This window comes from Corythoichthys intestinalis, chromosome 16, assembly GCF_030265065.1.
Source record: "Corythoichthys intestinalis isolate RoL2023-P3 chromosome 16, ASM3026506v1, whole genome shotgun sequence".
NCBI lineage: Eukaryota > Metazoa > Chordata > Actinopteri > Syngnathiformes > Syngnathidae > Corythoichthys > Corythoichthys intestinalis.
Window position 1 is genome coordinate 47435138 of NC_080410.1, and position 23407 is coordinate 47458544.

General features: G+C 38.2%; 1 protein-coding gene across 2 annotated transcripts in view; it reads right to left on the bottom strand.

Annotated features, from left to right (window-relative positions):
* LOC130931771 (centriolar coiled-coil protein of 110 kDa-like) overlaps nt 1-23407 on the bottom strand; it is a 41182-nt gene that overhangs the window by 12246 nt on the left and 5529 nt on the right. The window contains exons 3-13 of one of the 2 annotated variants that reach the window (XM_057860786.1): nt 22624-22833; nt 20047-21145; nt 19838-19959; nt 13745-13883; nt 13562-13671; nt 13378-13494; nt 13200-13301; nt 10535-10651; nt 1202-1272; nt 1023-1088; nt 821-877 (exon numbers count right to left, since the gene is read on the bottom strand). In XM_057860786.1, the coding sequence (XP_057716769.1) occupies nt 821-877; nt 1023-1088; nt 1202-1272; nt 10535-10651; nt 13200-13301; nt 13378-13494; nt 13562-13671; nt 13745-13883; nt 19838-19959; nt 20047-21145; nt 22624-22833 (2210 nt within the window). The remainder of the gene's footprint in view (nt 1-820; nt 878-1022; nt 1089-1201; nt 1273-10534; nt 10652-13199; nt 13302-13377; nt 13495-13561; nt 13672-13744; nt 13884-19837; nt 19960-20046; nt 21146-22623; nt 22834-23407) is intronic. The other variant, XM_057860787.1, reaches the window with a different exon arrangement.

Here is a 23407-nt window from a genome sequence, read left to right on the forward strand (position 1 = left end):
GGGCAACAAAGGAGTGGCTTCGTAAGAAGCATTTCAAGGTCCTGGAGTGGCCTAGCCAGTCTCCAGATCTCAACCCCATAGAAAATCTGTGGAGGGAGTTGAAAGTCCGTGTTGCCCAACGACAGCCCCAAAACATCACTGTTCTAGAGGAGATCTGCATGGAGGAATGGACCAAAATACCAGCAACAGTGTGTGAAAAGCTTGTGAAGAGTTACAGAAAACGATTGGCCTCCGTTATTGCCAACAAAGGGTACATAACAAAGTATTGAGATGAACTTTTGGTATTGACCAAATACTTATTTTCCACCATGATTTGGAAATAAATTCTTTAAAAATCAAACAATGTGATTTTCTGTTTTTTTCCCCCCACATTCTGTCTCTTATGGTTGAGGTTTACCCATGTTGACAATTACAGGCCTCTGTAATATTTTCAAGTGGGAGAACTTGCACATTTAGTGGTTGACTAAATACTTATTTGACCCATTGTTTGTGGACAAAAACTATTGGGCTATCTTGTCCACACTTGCATAGCAAATGTTAAAATTGTAGCCTGGACCCCCCCAAAAAATATTATTAATTTTTCAATGATTAATTAATTTAAATAGTCACTTGCCCAAGTGGTTAAATGAATTTATTTAGAAATTTCTCTCTTACGCTCAAAGTCAATTAAAAGTGTAAACATTGTGAAATGATTAACCCTGTGTTATTACATCACTAAAAGCTGGCATTTATCATGGGAATCTCCACTCTACTTTTTATATCCGCTGTAGAATGAGTGCCAACAGTTAAGCACTGTACAGTGAGCGAGACATGAACTCACCCCTGGCGGTTGAGCTGGCTTGGAACACATTTTTGGACTTGGCTGGACTTTTGAACTCTAGGAAAGGAATAAATCAGTGCGGATTTCGAGGCACGGTAAAAGAATAATAAAGAGCAGGAATGGGGAAAGACAAAGGACTATGGTAAACAGGCAGAAAAATTGTGGACATTTGGGCTGACAAAGCAGCACACATTTCTAGTACCTGATGGGAGTGGGACTTTTTGGCTTCTGCATCACCTTTCGTGCCTGCCCGGGAGACTCTCCCTCCCTGAAAGAGAACCCGCAGTGATGTCACCGTGCTTGATTTCATTATTACTAACGTAAACAATTGTAGAAAATGTCCCATTCAGAGTTGGTCTTTTTTTCCCCTCTTTACATTACCTCTTTTTTCGGTCCAAAGACCTTAGTGTGGCAGCAGACACCACTCTCTCCTTTTCCTTCTTGGCTTTCTCCTTCAGAATGAACATACTCAGTCACATAAAAAGCAAGTTTACAAAAGTATCTTTGTGCACCGCTGAGTTATTTCTTCCCCCATGTGCCATTTTCTATTGTGAATTTGTCATTTCTAGACGCGCTAAACAGCAAATTCATTTTGACTGCGAAAGGCTGGCAGCGAATGATTTTGCTTATAAACTTGCTTATAACCCTCCCAGTCCAAATGGATTGGACGTCTAATGCCGTCAATAGCACTGAAACATTAGCATTCACTGCCAGGCTTTCAGAGAATTGGACATCTATTACAACCCCTAGCAAAAAGTATGGAATCACCAGTCTCGGACGAGCACTCACTCAGACATTTCATCATGTAGCACAAACTCAGATAAAAAGCTTGAAAAAAATAATGAATTAGTTCAAAGGTGCAACTCTTTGGCATTCAGAAACACTAAAAGAAATGAATAAAAAACTGTGGTGGTCAGTAAATGTTAATTTTATAGAGCAACTGCAGGGAAATATATATAGAATCACTCTAGTCTGATGAAAAAAAACGGAATCATTAGAAACAAACAAAGAAATAACAATCAAAAGACATCGCGAGTATTTAGTAGCACCACCTCTGGCTTTGCAGTTGCCAGGTCATCCTTGCAGGTTGGAGCCTTGCTGTGGACCATTTTCTTCAATTTCCACCACAGGTTTTCAATAGGGTTGAGATCTGGGCTATTTGCAGGCCATGGCATTGACTGGATGAGTCTTTCTCCAAGGAATGCTTTAACAGTTTTATCTCTGTGGCATGATGCATTGTCGTCTTGGAAAATAACAAACATATTTTCAATCAAAGGGATAAGACAGCTGTCTAAAATTTCAATGTAAACTTGTGCATTTATTGAAGATTTGACCACAGCCATCACTAGAGGTGTGCAAAATTTCCGATTCTTAGATTATTCGCGATTCGGCCGTGGAAGATTCGAGAACGATTCACAAACATCCAAATTCCGATTATTGAAATATTCGAAGTAAAGCGGAAGTACACAACACTCAGCGCGCCGCGCGGTCTTTGGGACGGAACGGAGCGAGAGTAGCTAAACATCATGCTTCTCATTACCCGGCCCCTCGGGTAATGCCAATGCTCAACTCACGGCTGTAGCTCAACTCATGCAACGAGATAAAAAAACACAACAATATACCTGACTGCTGCCGAAAAGCTGCTTCAAAGTACATCCATATATGTTACGGTGGATATCATTTATATAGGACTAGATGCAATATAGATTTGGTAGTGTTAGCAGCACATCTACAAAAAGCTAGATGCGGGCGTTATCAACGGCCGCCATCTTAAAGCAGTACACTTCCCTGCAAGGCTGTTGTAGCAAACCTTCCAAGCAAACCTAATTAACTTTTTATCTAAAATACTCCTAAATCGGTAAAATATTGACTTGAATCTATCTTTAAAATAGTTTTAAAACTTTCTCATGTCGAAAGTAGACAAAAGGGAAATTATGGAATAACGGGGGCAATTTTACCAAATTTAACGGTTGATTCACAACATTAAATTAATTGAATGTAGTTTAAAGCTGCTGATACAGAATGGGGACTGGAGTTTTTCATTTAATGTTATTTTTGTATATTTGTTTACTCCTATATGTTAACTTGATACTGAAATAGTAGTGTGGTTTAGCCTGAGAGTATTTTTGAACAATTTTGGAACTAATGTACAAAACATTAAAAAAAAAAAAGAGAAAAAAAAAGGAGGGGGGGTGCATCAATAATAGTTTTATAATCGAATCGGAGCCTCTGAATCGTAATCGAATCGTTAGGTGCCCAAAGATTCCCAGCTCTAGCCATCACCTCAGTGCCTTTGCCTGACCTGCAGCCCCACATCATAAAGGACTGAGGGAATTTTGATGTCTTCTTCAGGCAGTCATCTTTGTAAATCTCACTGGAAAAGCACCAAATCAAAGTTCCAGCATCATCACCTTGTCAAGAGTCAAGAATCTGCATTTGGACAAGGTGTCAAGAGTCAAGAATCTGCATTGGACAAGGTGATGGTGCTGGAACTTTTGTTTGGTGCTGTTCCAGTGAGTTTTACAAAGATGACTGCCTAAAGCAGACATGTCCAAAGTCCGGCCCGGGGGCCAAATGCAGCCCGTGGTCGGATTTCATCTGGCCCCCAGCCTCTGTCATAAATTCAATAATGTCTGGCCCGCACACAGACTTAATAAATTGGTCAGCAGTACTGCTACAAGCATATGAAGTAGCTTACACACTAAATGCTGCTCCTCATCCACTAAAAGGGAGCGGCACTCTAAGCAACATTACCACATGTGACCCTTTACTCCCAATTTTCTAAAATGGCGACCATCAACAACAAAAAAAGTTGACTGCAACGGCTGGTGCTTCAAAGATAGGTGGAAACTGGGCTATTTCGTCACTAACATACGCAACGAATGTGTCTGCCTCATTTGCCAAGAGACAGTCGCTGTTTTTATAGAGTTCAAACAAGACACGCTGACATGTACGACAAGATTACAGGGTAGATACGTAGCGAGAAATTGAAGCAACTTGAAGCTAGTTTATTTTTCACAGCAGCAGTATTTCGCAAGAGCCCGAGAGTCGAAAGAGAACACCACAAAGGCTACTTGCAAAATTGTTGAAATTATTAATTAAAAAAAAAAAAAAAAGTAGTGCTGCAACAATTAATCGATTAACTTGAGTATTCAATTAGAAAAAAATATTCGAACTAAATTTTGTTGCTTCGAGTATTCGTTTAATTAAAGTGGCATTGTAACGGTTGATTTTAAAAGTGTTTGCATTTAATTTTACTGATGAGGGTGGATACAATGTCCTCTGGTCTGCCTCTTTTCACATGGCTGAATCCAACTGCTCCCTGTTAAGACCAACATAAGCTAAGTTTTTGTTTGAGTGAATGTTTTTTTTAATGCATTCTTAATTTAGTGTGTAGGTATATTTAGCCGTTTTTTGTGGGAATATGTGTCTGAACCACTTGTTAAGAGCATTGTAAAAAAAAATTAAAAAAACTAAAAAAAAAACTAACATTTTATAGCATTTAAGGTAGCAGACTTTTTCTATCCAAGTTAGCCAATTGTTCTTTTGTTGTACACAGATCCTCTTTTTTTTAAAAATTAAATTATATCGTTTGAGGCTCAGCTCAGGTGTTTTAAGTTTTCATGTTCCTTATCCGATTACTCGATTATTCGAACTAACTAGTCCATCGATTAATCGACTACTAAAATATTCGATAGCTGCAGCCCTATAATAAAACAAATGTGACACACAGAACAGCTTGCTAAAATTTGCTTAAATATATTGTTCTACGAAAAGGACGTCAGCCAAGGTCGGCCCCCCACATTTTTGCCACACCAAATCTGGCCCCTTTTGCAAAAAGTTTGGACACCCCTGGCCTAAAGAAAACACCAGAAGTCCCTCAGTCCTTTGATGATATGGGGCTGTATGTCAGGCAAAGGCACTGGGGAGATGGCTGTGGTTAAATCTTCAATAAATGCACAACTTTACATTGAAATTTTAGACAGCTATCTTATCCCTTTGATTGAAAATATGTTTGTCATTTTCCAAGACGACAATGCATCATGCAACAGAGCTAAAACTGTTAAAGCATTCCTTGGAGAAAGACTCATCCAGTCAATGCCACGGCCTGCAAATAGCCCAGATCTCAACCCTATTGAAAACATGTTGTAGAAATTAAAAAAAAAAAAATGGTACACAGCAAGTCTCCAACCTGCAAGGGTGATCTGGCAACTGCAATCAAAGAGAGTTGGTACCAAACTGATGAAGAATACTCATCAATTCCATGCCTCACAGACTGCAAGCTATCATAAAAGCCAGAGGTGGTGCCACTAAATACTAGAGATGTGTTTTGATTGTTATTTCTTTGTTTGTTTCCCATGATTCCAAATGTTTTCCCTCAGAATGGAGTGATTCCATATATATTTCCCTTCACTTGCTCTATAAAATTAACATTTACAGACCACCACAATGTTTTCATTCATTTCTTTTAGTGTTTCTGAATGCCAAGGAGATGAACTTTATAACTTATTATTTTTTTCAAGCTTTTTACCTGAGTTTGTTATACATAATAAAATGTCTGAGTGAGTGCTCGTCCGAGACTGGTGATTCCATACTTTTTGCTAGGGGTTGTATCATCAAGGGAAGGCATCGAGTTGAAAACTATGTTGGGTTGTAGGGAATTAACTTTACAGTGTTATTTAAGGTGATAATTAGTGTTTCTGTTCATTTTAATTAGAGGTCAACCGATATGGGATTTTCAAATGTCGCTGCCGATACAGATATATATACAGTGCCTTGCAAAAGTATTCGGCCCCCTTGAACCTTGCAACCTTTCGCCACATTTCAGGCTTCAAACATAAAGATATAAAATTTTAATTTTTTGTCAAGAATCAGCAACAAGTGGGACACAATCGTGAAGTGGAACAACATTTATTGGATAATTTAAACTTTTTTAACAAATAAAAAACTGAAAAGTGGGGCGTGCAATATTATTCGGCCCCCTTGCGTTAATACTTTGTAGCGCCACCTTTTGCTCCAATTACAGCTGCAAGTCGCTTGGGGTATGTTTCTATCAGTTTTGCACATCGAGAGACTGACATTCTTGCCCATTCTTCCTTGAAAAACAGCTCGAGCTCAGTGAGGTTGGATGGAGAGTGTTTGTGAACAGCAGTCTTCAGCTCTTTCTACAGATTCTTGATTGGATTCAGGTCTGGACTTTGACTTGGCCATTCTAACACCTGGAAACGTTTATTTTTGAACCATTCCATTGTAGATTTGGCTTTATGTTCTGGATCATTGTCCTGTTGGAAGATAAATCTTCCAGAATGTTCCTGTATTTGGCTGCATCCATCTTCCCGTCAATTTTAACAATCTTCCCTGTCCCTGCTGAAGAAAAGCAGGCCCAAACCATGATGGTGCCACCACCATGTTTGACAGTGGGGATGGTGTGTTCAGGGTGATGAGCTGTGTTGCTTTTACGTCAAACATATCATTTTGCATTGTGGCCAAAAAGTTCAATTTTGGTTTCATCTGACCAGAGCACCTTCTACCACATGTTTGGTGTGTCTCCCAGGTGGCTTGTGGCAAACTTTAAATGAGACTTTTTATGGACATCTTTGAGAAATGGCTTTCTTCTTGCCACTCTTCCATAAGGGCCAGATTTGTGCAGTGTACGACTGATTGTTGTCCTATGGACAGACTCTCCCACCTCAGCTGTAGATCTCTGCAGTTCATCCAGAGTGATCATGGTCCTCTTGGCTGCAACTCTGATCAGTTTTCTCCTTTTTTGAGAAGAAAGTTTGGAAGGACGGCCGGGTCTTGGTAGATTTGCAGTGGTCTGATGCTCCTTCCATTTCAATATGATGGCTTGCACAGTGCTCCTTGAGATGTTTAAAGCTTGGGAAATCTTTTTGTATCCAAATCCGGCTTTAAACTTCTCCACAACAGTATCGCCGACCTGCCTGGTGTGTTCCTTGGTTTTCATAATGCTCTCTGCACTTTAAACAGAACCCTGAGACTATCACAGAGCAGGTGCATTTATACGGAGACTTTAGCCACACAGGTGGATTCTATTTATCATCATCGGTCATTTAGGACAACATTGGATCATTCAGAGATCTTCACTGAACTTCTGGAGTGAGTTTGCTGCACTGAAAGTAAAGGGGCCGAATAATATTGCACGCCCCACTTTTCAGTTTTTTATTTGTTAAAAAAGTTTAAATTATCCAATAAATGTTGTTCCACTTCACAATTGTGTCCCACTTGTTGTTGATTCTTGGCAAAAAAATTAAATTTCATATCTTTATGTTTGAAGCCTGAAATTTGGCGAAAGGTTGCAAGATTCAAGGGGGCCGAATACTTTTGCAAGGCACTGTATAAAAAAAATAAAATAACCGAATGACGATATCCAGAGCCAATTTTGTAAACCGGTACTTGAGACCGAGATAATTTTTTAAAAGCACATAGGTCATGAAAAGCAATATTTTAAAAAATGACGACCTGAGACTAAAAGGATTAATTCGGTCACACGGCACTTCTTTTTATGATGATATGCCCTCAGCTCAGACATTATTTTCAAATAATTAAATCCACCAGGACGTCACGACGAGAGTAAGAGTTTAAAAGGATAGTAAAGGTGGAGGATGCTAAAGCTAATGCTAACGTGAATGATACGCTAAGGCTACGAGTTACATTTTGAATGTAAGAATCACTCAGTAAACACTTGAAATGGCTAAAGCAACATTGCAAGATAAAAAAAACAAATCTTACAATATTTACAAAACAGGCAAGTCTGAAGCTTCCTGTAGCAGCTTCAAGCTGCTGCAGGGTCCTTCCGGGGTCCAACTGTCAGTCAGTGGCGGCCACAGTTGCCCACCCAAATGCCTGATCAAAATTCTTTTTATTGGCTTTATTTTTGTTGTTGTTGTTGTTGATGGCCGATGGAAAAAAGTCCATATATCGCCCGGCCGATATATAGGTCGACCGCTAATCTTAATTTTACTAATTCATAATTTTATTTCCAGTGATCCCTCACTACTTCGTGGTTCGACTTTTGAGCCCTCAGTGTGTTGTGGATGTTATCATACAAAAGAGTACTTTATTTACACATATTTTTACTCACTTTATAGTATTTTTTAGGGCTGTCAAACGATTAAAATTTATAATCGAATTAATTACAGCCTCAAAATTAATTAATTGTAATTAATTGCAATTCAAACCATCGATAAAATATGCCATATTTTTCTGTAAATTATTGTTGGAATGGAAAGATAAGACACAGGATGGATATATACTGTACATTCAACATACGGTCCATAAGTACTGTATTTGTTTATTATAACAATAAATCAACAAGATGGCAGTAACATTATTAACATTCTGTTAAAGCGATCCATGGATAGAAAGACTTGTAGTTCTTAAAAGATAAATGTTAGTACAAGTTATAGAAATTTTATATTAAAACCCCTCCTAATGTTTTTGTTTTCATAAAATTTGTAAAATTTTCAATCAAAAAATAAACTAGTAGCCCGCCATCGTTGATGTCAATAATTACACAATGCTCATGGGTGCTTACGCCCCTAAAATCAGCCGCAGCCAAGCACCAGCAGAGGGTGCCAAAACTCCCAAAAACACAACAAGTACACATTTCACTGTGCTGTCATTTTAATCTGTTTGAGCGGGGCATGTGTGTTAATTGCGTCAAATATTTTAACGTGATTAAATTAAAAAATTAATTACCGCCCGTCAACGCGATAATTTTGACAGCCCTAGTATTTATACTTTGTTTCATGAATATTATTCATTTTATCAATATTTAAGTTTCAAACTCTTCTTTAATGGTTCAGTGAAAACATGTATTTATAGGGTTTTATATACACTTATTGATATTTTATATATACACAAAAAATGTATTAAAAAAATGATGGGGTGACACTGCGTTTTTTCACTTTACGCAGTCAGTTCTGGTCCCCATTTACAGTGATAATTGAGGGATTACTGTGTTCCTTTATTTACACATATACGAAGTTCGATTACTAATCAATGTTTTTTAAAAAAGTCATAAGAAGAATATAGATCGGGCCACATACAGTATCACAAAAGTGAGTACACCCCTCGCATTTCTGCAGCAATGCTGACAGCACTCCTGTAACGAGTCACATGACATTTTGGAGGGAAAATGACAAGCAGTACTCAATTTGGACATTTAGGGATGTACGTACTTCCCATGCGGTGTACTCACTTTTGTTGCCAGGAGTTTAGATATTAATGGCTATATTTGGAGTTATTTTGAGGGGAAAATAAATTACCTCTATTACATCAGCTGCACACAGACTACTTTTCATTGTGTCAAAGTCTCATTTTTGTCCCATGAAAAGATATACTTAAATATCTGCAGAAATGTGAGTGGTGTACTCACTTTTGTGACACACTGTATGTGGACATTGCGTTTTGAGTAAAGAAGGCAACACCAGGTGTTACAGCCTACATGACCCAAACGAAATGTCCATTTACTGTAGCTGGACACCAGGGTATATGACTTTAAGTTAATTAGCAAAAAAATAGTCACTTGCCCTATAAAGGGTTATTAAGGTGGTCTTGTGTAAGAATGTTTAAGTCAAAAGAAATAGTTTCAACAGCCCATTTTATTGAGTACACGAAGCTGCATTTTGTGACAAATTTCAAGTAACACAAATTGAGTAACTGCAGTTTAGCAATAGCACCACCATGTGGAAAACATTAGGGCTAAATATTATTTCTATGTGGCAGACTTTTTTTCTCAAACAACATGTAAGCGGGTTACCTCAGTGAAGTTGGCCCCCCATTAGACGCAAACTTATATAAAAATGATGTCAATTGTTTGTGCTACGTTTTTGCTTGTTGTCAGGACACCCCTCTGTTATTGAGAGAGTTTGTACGCTCCATCAGCCGCTGGAGTTTGTTACGGACAAACTGCGAGTGACATCATCTCTCGAAATTAATTTATCAATATATATGAAACGATAGCAGCACAAACGAAATTTTTTTACAGCACAAACCAGCACAAACATTTTTAATCAAAATGGGGGGCTGGTTGATTGACCTCAAAAACAATAACAGCACTAACGAAAAAACATTTTTAGCACTAACAAGCACAAACGAATGATATCATCATGGCGTTTTATTGGTTTGTTTTGAAAGTGTTTGCATTTTGGTTTATTGATTTGGTTGGATACACTGGCAACAGTGAATATGACATACATGGCAGAATCCAGCTGCTCCCTGTTAAGACCAACATAAGGTAAGATTTTGTTTCAGCTAATATGTGTTGTTAATGAATCCGTACTTTAGTTGATAGGTATATTTAGCCGTTAGCATTTTATAGCATTTAAGCTAGCGGACTTTTGCAATGCAAGTTAGCCAATTGTTCTTTTGTTGTATTTAGATCCTCTTTTTTTAATATACCTTTTGACGCTAAACTCGGGTATTTTAATTTATTTTGAAATGGAAGTGCAATTCTGATTAGTTTGGAGAAACAGTTGAAGAATTGTCACATTTAATGCTTTTTTGAAAGTGCAATCTTAGCAAGCCTTTGTTTTACATCTCCAAAAATTCTGCAACACATTAAATGTTCTTAATCCGATTACTCAATTATTCGAACTAACTAGCTGATAGATTAATCAACTACTAAAATAATCGATAGCTGCAGCCCTACAGTAAATGCTATCAAATGCAGTAAATTCTCCAAAACCGTACCATGTCACGTTGTCTCTTCTCAGCACAGAGCTCCCTATCCTGCTGCAGCAGTCCTAATCGATCCTCCAGAGGAATTTCAAAGAAGATTTCATAGATGTCGTAGAGAGCCGCACGCAACTGTTAAGGGTAAAAAGACTTATGAAAATGGAAGCTTACTATACACAAATGAAACAGTGATGACTGTACAGGTACTAGACATGTGCCGATTACCGGTTTCAAGGTATACAGTACCTTGGGATGAAAACGTCACGGTTTCAAAACCGCAAAAAATTTCCATCATACCGTCCCGAAGGAATTAGCTTTTTTTATGCATTGAGAAATCCCTCACTTGCAGCATCAAGGCTCAACCCTCCCCCGGCGGTTGTTGCTCAGTGTCAGTGAGTCAGCTGTGCTACACGATGGCTGAAGGAGGTGAAACTCCTGAACTTTTCCAGCCATCGAAGAAAACGAAGAGGAGGCAATACCTCCAATATTATTTCGCATTTATACAATTTATACAAGATAAAAGGATAGGTAACTCCAGCGTGTTTAGTGTGTCTAGCGGTGGTAAAACGTGTTTTTTTTTTCCTCTCTGGCAACTGTGTTGAGAAAGAGTGTGTGTACATAGGCGGAGTTTGACTTATGGGGCAGGGGGGCACAACATGTTGATGACCCCGAAACGCAGTGTCAGCAATAAAATTAACTTACAAGAATATTTATAATAGTAAGTTGAAAATAAGCGTGTGAATGTGTTTGAATGCAAAAATAAATTTGAAATGCAAAAAAATGCATGTGAAACATATTTTTCTTTGATCTTTTTTTTTTTGTTTGTTTTGATTCAAGCAACTTTTTTTGATTGAAGTAATGTTGATTTGTGTTTGGGCCACATTTTGGCTAGGATATTTTTGTCTTTATTATTCAATCAAAAAATAAGTTTCTTCAAAAAAGTATATATTTTAAAAAGAAAAATCACTTCAATCAAAAAAAAAGAAATTCAATCATAGAAAAGGTTTTTGGATGCGAAAAAATATTTGAGATTGAAAAATTTGCATTTGAACACTTAATTTTTCATTGAAAAAGTTTTCTTTGATTGAAGCAATCCTTTTTGTGTTTGGGCCATATCATGGGTAGGACATTTGTGTCTAAATCATTCAATCCCAAAAAAAGTTGCTTCAATCAATATTTTCAATCAAAGAAAAAAATCATTTGAAAAATAAAATTGCCCTCCCCTAATATTTTTTTGTGTGTGAAAATGATATGCAAAGCAAATGGCCGTCTAAGGTGCTAGTCACATGATCTGTTCGAAAAATAATTTTGACCCATTGTAAAAATATATATTTTTTGTTCATTTCATTCATTTTTGTAGCAGTTTTATATACTGTATATATAGGAAGGTTGTGTGTGTATAACGTAAATTTGATACGAGTCATACACATGTGCTTTTTATGGAAAATAATTCAATTATTTTTGTTCCAATGGTAATAATGTTGAGCTGTGGGTTTAGGTTCACCTTAAGGCAGTGCTTCTCAATTATTTTCTGTTATGCCCCCCTACAGGAAGACGTAAATGTTCCGTGCCCCCCCAACTCTCCGCCACCACTGTAAATATGCCGTAGTATCATTTGTCTACAAAATTATTATAATATAAGTACACCTTTGCATAACATTGTGTCCTTTTTAATATTAAAGAAAAAAAATAAAGTGTTAAAAAAAGAACACATCCGTACTGTAAACATACTCAAGATACATTGTTTGACCGTATGACACTGAAAAAAAGAAAGAAAAAAAATCAAAAAATAATCCTAAAGTCAAATCGATTAGCAACATTTACTCAAGAGAACAATATGCCAAACCATTAGACTGAAAAAACAAAAAATAATAGAACAAAAACGACAGTGTAATTGGACAGAAAGACAGTTTTTATTTTTGCTGCAGGCAGTATCAGCTCCTTTGCTGTGGTGTTGGGTTATTTTGCATTGAGCAACTTGGTATGCCACCTTATGTGATGCTGACAGTGCTCGCTGGTTTACTGATGTAACACTAACAAAGCGGGACGATTGTTGGCTATATTCGGCACCTTTTCGCTGAAAAAAAAAAAAAATCCTGTGCTAACATTTTTAGACAAAGTAAACAGACTGGTCTTTCCTCATCTCCCACTGTACTAAAAGTCAAAAGCCAGATGCTACATACGCTCAGTCATATTTCTTTGTCTTAGCTTTTCATATGTCCAGTGCTCTTTGCTGTGTGCTCTTGTTTGGTTAAAAAATACTGCGCACATGCTGAAAATGAGAGAGCCACTGCCACCCACTCAGCAGATGTGCAATTACACTTTATTCTAGTTCGGCAAAAAAGTTCCCCAAGGTCACATGCGCCACCCCCAGCATCACTCTGCACCCCCCTGGGGGGGCCCGCCCCACTATTTGAGAAGTACTGCCTTAAGGACTGCATTTATTTTTATTGAGAATATTTCAGTTATTTTTTTAAATCTATTTTAACTCATTATACTTATGCTCCAATTCGCTAATATGTTTTGAAAAATAAAAATCCTGTTATATCTCAAAGAAACACATTTTAGAGCTGTAATTGCAATACCGTGGTACTGTGAAACCGTGATGTTTTGGCTAAAGGTTATCATATCGTCAGAATCTCATACTGGCACATGCCTAACAGGTAAACTACATTTGTACCTGGGCTCGAACTCTGTCCTGAAGGGAAAGATCCTGAGCTGAGAAAGTGGTTTTCTTCTGTGGTCCTTCAGTCTGGAATGAACTAATGAACTCTTGTGTGTCCTGACCAAAAAATGCCCAAGTTTAATCCACGCCAATGTATAATTTGTGTGATCTTGGGTTTTCCTTTAGGCCTTACCATAATGGTCTGACGCAGATGTTGAACCTTGTGCGTTTTGAGCAGTCTGCGCACGAGGAAGCCACGAGCAATCGCGCCGATTCGACACAACGCCATCTGTTGTTCTGTTTTCAGAACCTGTGAACAAAACACAGTATTATAAAGATCGGAACATCTAAATGGTTTGAGGAAACCAAATTCTGACCTGATTGGGCCTTGCTTGAGGTTTGGGAGGTGCCCAAGTGGGCCCTCGTAGGTAGATGGGGGACTGAGCAGAAGGTGAGGTCATGTTAGGACTAACGGGACTAGGAAAACCTGGAGAAAAGAGAAAAACAAGGCAGTGATTCATCTAAAATATAAGGTTAAGAATGGAGACTGAAGACTATACTTTGTCCTGGTTTTGATGCGGATGGGCTCACAACTGGAAGCCCCTTGTTCACAGGCATGCGCTTCCACTGACAAGTATCCAGGTTCTGGAGCTTCGCGTTCTCCTGCTCCCTTAGTATTCTTTCGGTCTCTTCAAGCTCCTTTCACCAGACAAAAACACAGGTGTTAGTTGTCCAGAGCCAGCAATGAATTTGTTCTGATAAAGGATGTTGGAATTTGACCATTTAGCCATTGCCAGAATCACGCCAGCCAAACCACCGGAACTGCGCTAACGGAATTCCAACGACCCGGGCCGGTGCAACCCCAACGACCCGGCCAAAAGGCCAAACTCTGCACGTTCACCTTAGTTTTAACCCCTTGTACTGACTCCATTTTAAGAGCCAGAAAGAGGCTTCGAAACACAAGTTGACAATGTATTCGAGTGCAAACAGACAGTCGACAGCAAAAAGACAGCAAGGCAAATACAGCACAAAGACCAGATGAGGAGGAATGCTGGATCCAGGGTCATCATATCACAGGTCAAAAAAAGATTCCTGAAAAAAGACAGCGCTAGCTAAAGAATTCAGTCTTTTGGGCTCTGGTGATTCGGGCTGCAGTCCGGAAGAAGGGTGTGTTTGGGTGTTGTTTAGGGTAATTGTCTGTTTGCAGATTGGGCTGCGGAGTTCGTGCGTCACTGTTGAGTTGAGATTTTGTCAGCCTCGGTGCCAAAGGAGTGCTGAGTCTTCAAATTCTGGTCGTGGAGTCTTCTTGTTATCACGTGTTCCTTGTGGCAAGACAGGTTGTCCCGCCATTGTTCTGGACCAGTGTTGTTAATCTTACTTTAAAAAAGTAATTAATTACAGTTAAAAATTACTTCTCCCAAAAAGTAATTGTGTTAGTAACTCAGTTATCTGAATGTAAGAGTAATTAGTTACTTGACATATTGATAATATTCATGTTTTTTTCTCAAAACAAACAAACAAACAAACAAACAAACAAAAAACAGGCCACACAATGTGAAGTTTAAAGGGTTTTTGGGACAATTGGGCCTAGCCCAATTCTTTACCCTCCAGACACAGGTGTATTGCGGATATTGCAATAACTAGATAGTAACCTTTGCTATGTGTGGAAGTCATTTAATGTTGTGAATCAACCGTTAAAGTTGTTAAAATTGCTCCAGTTATTGCATTAGTTCCCTTCTGTCTTAAAGATAGATTTAAGTGAAGTTTTGCCGATTTAGGAGCATTTTAGATAAAAAATTACTGAGGTTCACTAGGAAGGTTCTCAACAACAGAGCCTTCCTGAGAAGTCTACTGCTTTAAAATGGCGGCTGTTTACTAACGCATCTAGTTCTTTATACTTGTTGCTAATGCCGCCGTGTCTGTCATTTGCATCTAGTTCTTTATATATGTGATATCTACCGTAGCATCATGTGGGCGTAGTTTGTAGGCTATTGGTTACAGTCAGGTATTATTGGAGACACCTAGCATAGTAGCATCGCGTATACAACGGCGTCAAAACTCCCTTGCATCCTCCCCACTCCTGCTCTGCTCTCTCGTCTCAGCAAGTCCATCTCTCTCAGACTTTTCTCGCATCTCAGTAAACCAACATAGTAACGCATAGTAACGCACACCTTTTCCGCCTCAGTAACGGTAACGGCGTTGCCAAGATGAGAAAAGTAATTAATTAGATTACTCACTCCATGAGTAACGGCGTTATATTCTAACACTAGAGATGTCCCGATCGATCGGCATCCCGATTGATCGGGTGCAATCAAGTCATTTTCAAAGTATCGGAATCGGCAAAAAAATATCGGACATGCCTTTTTTTTTATGTATATATATATATATAATCAATAGCTGCAGCCCTAGTCCAATCCATTTTGACCTGTCAAAACGTCGATTGCTGTCAGTAGCACTGAATTCACAGCCATTTGGTGACCCAAAATCAACAAGAAGTGTTGAAATTTGGTGTGCTATAATTAATTGACGATTCATTAACATAATACAATTTCAATTAGAGATGGGGATGCCGATTGATCGGGTCCGATCACGTCATTTTCAAAATATCGGAATCGGCAAAAAAATATCAGACATGCCTTTTTTTAATATATATATATATTTTTTTTAAATTAAATAATTTTCTAATTGTATTTAACGTTCCAGACATAATATGTTACACTCATCCAGAGTCTTTAGTTTAGGCTTAAGGTAAGGTTATCAAGTTTATCCCGAAAACGGCAGTTATTAATTTGTTTTAAAATGTATCACATTAAAATAATTAGTGCAATTAATGCATGCGCAGCATGACCCACTCACACATTGTCGCAACCAATTTGTAATGGTGCCCTTTAACCTATAAAGAGAGCTAATAGGCAGAGATAATGAGTAGGGTGAATATTAGCAGCCATTGGAGCCTGTTTTCAATTGGCTATAGCCTTACAATCCTTCTCCCTGCAATTAAAATTATCGTGGGAAGCAATATGGGGAAGTAAGGTAATAATTGATCTTTTTCTTAACACCCTTTATTATTTCCCAACGCAGAGAAGATATATCAATTGGTAGCACTACGCACAGTCATGGGTGCACTTCCCATCATGCAATTAGGCAGAAGTTAAATGCCTGAATTATCATCTCCTGAAAGCTCATAAAAATCCACTAGATGCAAATATTTAGTCACAATATACAAAGTCACATCTGTCCTTTAAGAATTACAAGTCTTTCTATCCGTGGATCCCTCTCACAGAAAGAATGTTAATAATGTAAATGCCATCTAGAGGATTTATTGTCATAATAAACAAATACAGTACTTATGTACTGTATGTTGAATGTATATATTCGTCCGAGTTTTATTCATTTTTTTTCTTAATGCATTGCCAAAATGTATATAATCGGGAAAAATTATCGGGAATGATTGGAATTGAATCGGGAGCAAAAAAAAGCAATCGGATCGGGAAATATCGGGATCGGCAGATACTCAAACTAAAACGATCAGGATCGGATCGGGAGCAAAAAAACATGATCGGAACAACCCTGTCTAACACCATTATTAACAACACTGTTCAGGACTGTTGGCCCCTAAAAGAGCTGATGGCCGGATCTGGTGGTCCAGACGTGGGCTCGTAGATGTCTTGACCATCACCGGCTCGTCTTGCTCCGTCAGCGTCAATCTTGCTCTGTCAGCTGAATTACGTGTACGTTGGGCTTCCGTAGTCAACAGGCATCCTTATCTACCCGTCTCGCTGCTGCAAATTTCAATCACTCCAACTCCACTCATACTTCAGATATATTCTACTGGTTTTCTTAAACGATGATTTAAATGCTATATATTTTATATTGAGTGTGTTACAGTAATACAAACAGTCAAACAGCAAATATGGGAGAGGATACTTTTCCCTTCAAGGATGTCCTCCTAATGAACTGCTTTTCACCTTCTGAATTGAGTACAGGTAGTCCCCAGGATACGACGTACCCGATAGGGCTGCAGCTATCGATTATTTTAGTAGTCGATTAATCGATGAACCATTTAGTTCGAATAATCGAGTAATCGGATAAGGAACATAAAAAATTAAAATACCTGAGCTGAGCCTCAAACAATATAAATGAGGATGTATGTACAACATCAGAACAATTGGCTAACTTACAAAGTAGGGCTGTATAAATTATCGTGTTAACAGGCGGTATTTGATTTTTTAAATTAATCACGTTAAAATATTTGACGCAATTAACGCACATGCCCCCCTCAAACAGATTAAAATGACAACACAGTGCAATGCCAACTTGTTAGTTGTTCTGCTGCCCTCTGCTGGCGCTTGGGTGCGACTGATTTTATGAGCTTCAGCACCCATGAGCATTGTGTAATCATTGAAATCAACAATGGCGGGCTACTAGTTTATTTTTTGATTGAAAATTTTAAGAATTTTATTAAAACGAAAACATTAAGAGGGGTTTTAATATAAAATTTCCATAACTTTTACTAACATTTATCTTTTAAGAACTACAAGTCTTTCTATCCATGGATCGCTTTAACAGAATGTTAATGCCATCTTGTTGATTTATTGTTATAATAAACAAATGCAGTACTTATGTACCGTATGTTGAATGTATGCACCCATCTTGTGTCTTAGCTTTCCATTCCAATAATAATTTACAGAAAAATATGGCATATTTTATAGATGGTTTGAATTGCGATTAATTACGATTAATTAATTTTTAAGCTGTAATTAACTCAAAATTTTAATCGTTTGACAGCCCTATTACATAGCAAAAGTCCGCTAGCTTAAATGCTATAAAATGCTAACTTTTTTTTACAATGCTCTTAACAAATGGTTCAGACATTTATTCCCACAAAAAATGGCTAACTATAACAACTATAAACTAAATTACGAATGCAATACAAAATTCAAAAATACAAAAATGCAAAAAAAAAAAAAAAAAAAACAAGCTCAAACAAAAACCTAGCTTATGTTGGTCTTAACAGGGAGCAGATGGATTCGGCCATGTGAAATGAGGTAGAAGAGAGGGCCGTTTATCCACCCAAATTAATAAAACAAAATGCAAACACTTTCAAAACAAACCCTTATAACGCCACTATAGTTAAACGAATACTCGAAGCAGCAAAATTTAATTCGAATCTTTTCTTTCTAATCGAATACTCGAGTTAAGCGATTAATCGTTGCAGCACTAGTACCCGACTTACCTGGTTTCGACTTAATGACGCCAGAGTCTTGTCCGCCATTCTGTCTCCAGTACAGCATCCTTCACTCGTCTCCCCATCTTTCCACATCACCCTTTTCTCTCAGCAAGGAGACGGATTCGCGAGTAAAGCCCGTTCATTGAATATAACAGCGTTTAACACAACCACCCTCAAAGTCGCTTACTTTTTACTGTATTTTATTAATGTGATTTATAATACATGCTTTTGGATAGTTATTTTGATATTTAGGTGGTATTCAGAGGTACTTAAAGGGATAATTCTGACTTACGCGGAAATTCGGGTTACATCGCCAGCGTAGGAACTAAAGATGTGCCGATCGATCGGGTCCAGTCACGTCATTTTCAAAGTATCGGAATCGGCAAAAAAAATATCGGACATGCCTTTTTTTAATATATATATATATATTTTAATTAAATCATTTCCTAATTGTATTTCACGTTACAGACAAAATGTCTTACACTCATCCAGAGTCTTTAGTTTTGGCTAAAGTAGGACTGTCAAATTTATCGCGTTAACGGCGGTAATTAATTTTTTTTAATTAATCACGTTAAAATATTGAATGCAATTAACGCATGCGCTGTACGACCCACTCACGCATTGTCGCGTTCAATCTATAAAGGCGCCGTTTTACCTATATATAGAGCTAAAAGACAGTGTAAAATGAGTAGAGTGAATTTAGGCAGTCTTTGGAACCGTTATTTAATTGGCTAAAGATTTAAAATCCCCCTCTCAACAATTAAAAATATCATGGGAAGCAATGTGGGGATGAAAGGTAGTAGTAGATCTTTTTCTTAACACCATATGTTATTTCTCAACGCAGAGAAGATATATCAATTGGTGTCACTACGCACAGTCATATTTGCACTTCCCATCATGCATTTGGGCAAAACAGTTAAATGGCTACAGTATCATTTACTGAAAGCTAAACAAATACACTAGATGGCAATATTTAGTCACAATATACAAAGTCACATTTATCCTTTAAGAATTACAAGTCTTTCTATCCGTGGATCCCTCTCACAGAAAGAATGTTAATAATGTAAATGCCATCTTGAGGATTTATTGTCATAATAAACAAATACAGTACTTATGTAATGTATGTTGAATGTATGTATTCGTCCGAGTTTTATTCATTTTTTTCTTAATACATTGCCAAAATGTATACAATAGGGAAAAATTATCGAGAATGATTGGAATTGAATCGGGAGCAAAAAAAAAAAAAAGCAATCGGATCGGGACATATCGGATCGGCAGATACTCAAACCAAAACGATCGGGATCGGATCGGGAGCAAAAAAACATGATCGGAACAACCCTAGTAGGAACGGAACTCGTTCGTAACCCAGGGACTACCTGTACACATTTGAGAGGAATGGTTTGTTCTTGTGATGTGTGCTCACCATAAGGAGGCGTTGTTGCTCTTTCTCCTGCTCGGCAAGGAGCAGCGACATTTGCAAAGCGTGTTCTTCCTGCAGACGCCTTTGCATGTCCTCCAGAACCTGCGCTCGTCTCTGTGTCTCCTCTGTGTGCCAAAACGTAAATGTCAATGTTTCATACAGCTTTGGAAGCTGTTTTGAGTCTGCCAATATTTAATAAATTGATCACATACCTATGTTATTGCTATGCAACTCCAAAACATGTCTGAGCGAAGCTGTTGACGTCTCGTTCGGAGACCCTCGAGGATCATCAGGTTCCATTCTGAGATTAACTTCAGATGGAATGTGAGGCCTTTGCAAATACGGTGATGGATTCTCTAACTTCTTGTTCGAGGAAGTGGAAGAGTTGCGCCAACTCGAAGGTCGCATGGTGACTCCCGCCATGAAGCGAGGTGTCCTTTCTTGACTGCGGTCAATGTTAACAGATTGGTCAGTGTGCAAGTGACTGTCCATGGTGTGGCAGCGCCGGCGGAACGTCGAAGACAGGCAGTCGTGTTGACCAAGCGGGCTAGGCAATGACGGACTCACGGGGCTATGAGTTTCCTGCATTGGACTAATGCCAGAATGACCCGATTGATGACTCCCCCGCCTGTTAAGAAGACCTAAACCGTTGCTTGATACTGAGTTGGAGCGATCCGGGGATCTTGCAGCTCCAGAGAGCGCTTCTTCCCAATCAGATGGCCCGGCTCCTTCCCCTGGTATTCCGGGGAACACAATGTGGATGTTTCCCGTGGAAAACGGCCGTGGTTTACGTTTCTGAACCCGGGGACTTAATCTAGACTCTGGGGTTTGGTATCGAATGTTCTGATCAGGAATGCTATGTGATATAGACTGTTTTAGTTGGGTAGCATCCAGATTTTGAGGGAAGGGAATTTTAGGAGGGCCAACAGGGCTACGATGCAAACTAAAACCAAATTCAACACCACTCTTTGGACTTGGTATGTCTTTTTCTGAGATGGCCTCTGGGGAAAGTTTCGGAATGACAACTTTTATCCCGTCCTTACTTGACTCTCTCCTGACATCTTTTGTTTGTTTGAGAAGGCTGTCCATACTAATATCTTCTTCATCACTCTTTTCTTCTGTCTCAACCTCTGCCCCATTCCCACCGATAAGACCATTAAGGATAGGAGTAGTTTGCTGATCGGTAGTTTGAAGTCCAAATCTTGAATCTACGGGAAGTCCAGGCAAGTCAGTTATCAATGTGTAACCACCCAGTGTCGTCGCTTTGGGACTCGGAGATGTTTCGGTTTTGCCGCTTGGTGCTTGAGGGGCCTGTTTCAGGATTAAAATTTGCAATGAATGATTTTTTTTAAGACAACTTTTGATTAGTTCAGAGTGTACACAGGACAGAAATTCTAAACAGCGACAGTGGGGCAAATAAGTATTTAGTCAACCACCAATTGTGCAAGTTCTCCTACTTGAAAAGATTAGAGAGGCCTGTAATTGTCAACATGGGTAAACCTCAACCATGAGAGACATAATGTGGAAAAAAAAAAAACCTGAAAATCACATTGTTTGATTTTTAAAGAATTTATTTCCAAATTAGAGTGGAAAATAAGTATTTGGTCACCTATAAACAAGCAAGATTTCTGGCTGTCAAAGAGGTCTAACTTCTTCTAACGAGGTCTAACGAGGCTCCACTCGTTACCTGTATTAATGGCACCTGTTTTAACCAGGGGTGAAAGTGGCTAGAATTTCTCGCCGGTACTATTTATTTATTTATTTATTTTTTCCCTTTCATTTTTTGGGGAGAAGGTCAAACCTGTTTAACTACTGAAATGCAAAGAAAACTGTTTTAGCACAGTTATTTCTATAACACATACAAAAAACAATTTTCATTCAAAATAGTATTTTTTTCAATAATTTGCAAAATAAAAGTTAACAAAAACAGCAATAACCCCAACTTCCATCTCCTAGTTTTTATTTTCCCTCATTTACTCACATATTAAATGCTAAATCTCAGTTTTAACTAGTTAAGAACATAGGATTTACAGTATATTAAAATTGAAGTTCATGTAAACATTTACTTTTTTTTTTTTTTTTTTTTACAATAAAGATATAAGGAATAGAGGAATGGGCCAAAATACCAGCAACAGTGTGTGAAAAGCTTGTGAAGAGTTACAGAAAACGTTTGGCCTCCGTTATTGCAAACAAAGGGTACATAACAAAGTATTGAGATGAACTTTTGGTATTGACCAAATACTTATTTTCCACCATGATTTGCTAGTAAATTCTTTAAAAATCAAACAATGTGATTTTCTGGGGGTGGGGGGGGGGGATTTTCTCCACATTCTGTCTCTCATGGTTGAGGTTTATCCATGTTGACAATTACAGGTCTCACTAATATTTTCGAATGGGAGAACTTGCACAATTAGTGGTTGACTAAATACTTATTTACCCCACTGTAACTAGGACCTGAATTCCAGGTTTCTTTTTACAGCCCTATTGGTCAAGTCACTGTCAAAAAATCGATGGTAGCATAGTGAGAACAGATAGAGGTTAACTGTTTTAGGTTTAGAGACTATTAGTAACTAGACGGACAAACGAAACAGTTTTACTGTAGTAGAGTGGACATTACAGAGCCAGTATCGTGTTATAAATAGCAATGCCTTCTGAGGAAAGCCTGAAGACAGACATATTAGGTTAAGTCTGCAAGCGTCATCAGGGATTCACGAGTTTGTGCTACATTCTGCAGAATCCTGAATGAGCAAACTATACTTGGAAAAAGCTGAGTTGACATTTGAATGTACCTTACAAGTGGGTTTGCTGCTGACTTTTATTTCATTATCCAGTGGCACCGGACCGGACCCCGTGCGTTCTTGTGACTGCACCGTACAATTTGTTGGTATGTCCCGAACTTGGGCGGAAGGCTTGTTCCTCTGCTGGTTCCGCCGCTCCGTTTCCAGCTGAACGGCCCTCCGCCTGAGGTCGCACATTTGTTGACGTTGCTCTGCATTCAACTGGGGAACGGTTCAAGTTTTCATTAACTGATTGTTGAGAATTTTGTCTGCGAACTTGGTGGTTGATTAATTACATCTTTAATGCAAAACAGAGTGAGCTACTTATTACAGTGGTACCTCTACTTACGAAATTACGAAATTAAATGGTTTTGAAAGTAGTTCCATAACTTACAAATTCTGTAAGTCAAGATGTTTTCCATGTAAACGCCCTAATCGGTTTCAACCCCCCCAAATTTCAGACATACGCTGCTGATGAAATGATTGCAATTACAAATGCTTTGGTAGTAATATCTTCATTTATTTTGCTAGCAATGAAAAAAATCAAAAGAGAATGTGGACAAAAAAATTAAATCATTATCATTTTACTAGGGCTGTCAAACGATTAACATTTTTAATCGAGTTAATTACAGCTAAAAAATTAATTAATCATAATTAATTGCAATTCAAACCATCTATAAAATATGCTATATTTTTCTGTGAATTATTGTTGGAATGGAAAGATAAGACACAAGATGGATATATACATTTAACATACGGTACATAAGGACTGTATTTGTTTACTATAACAATAAAT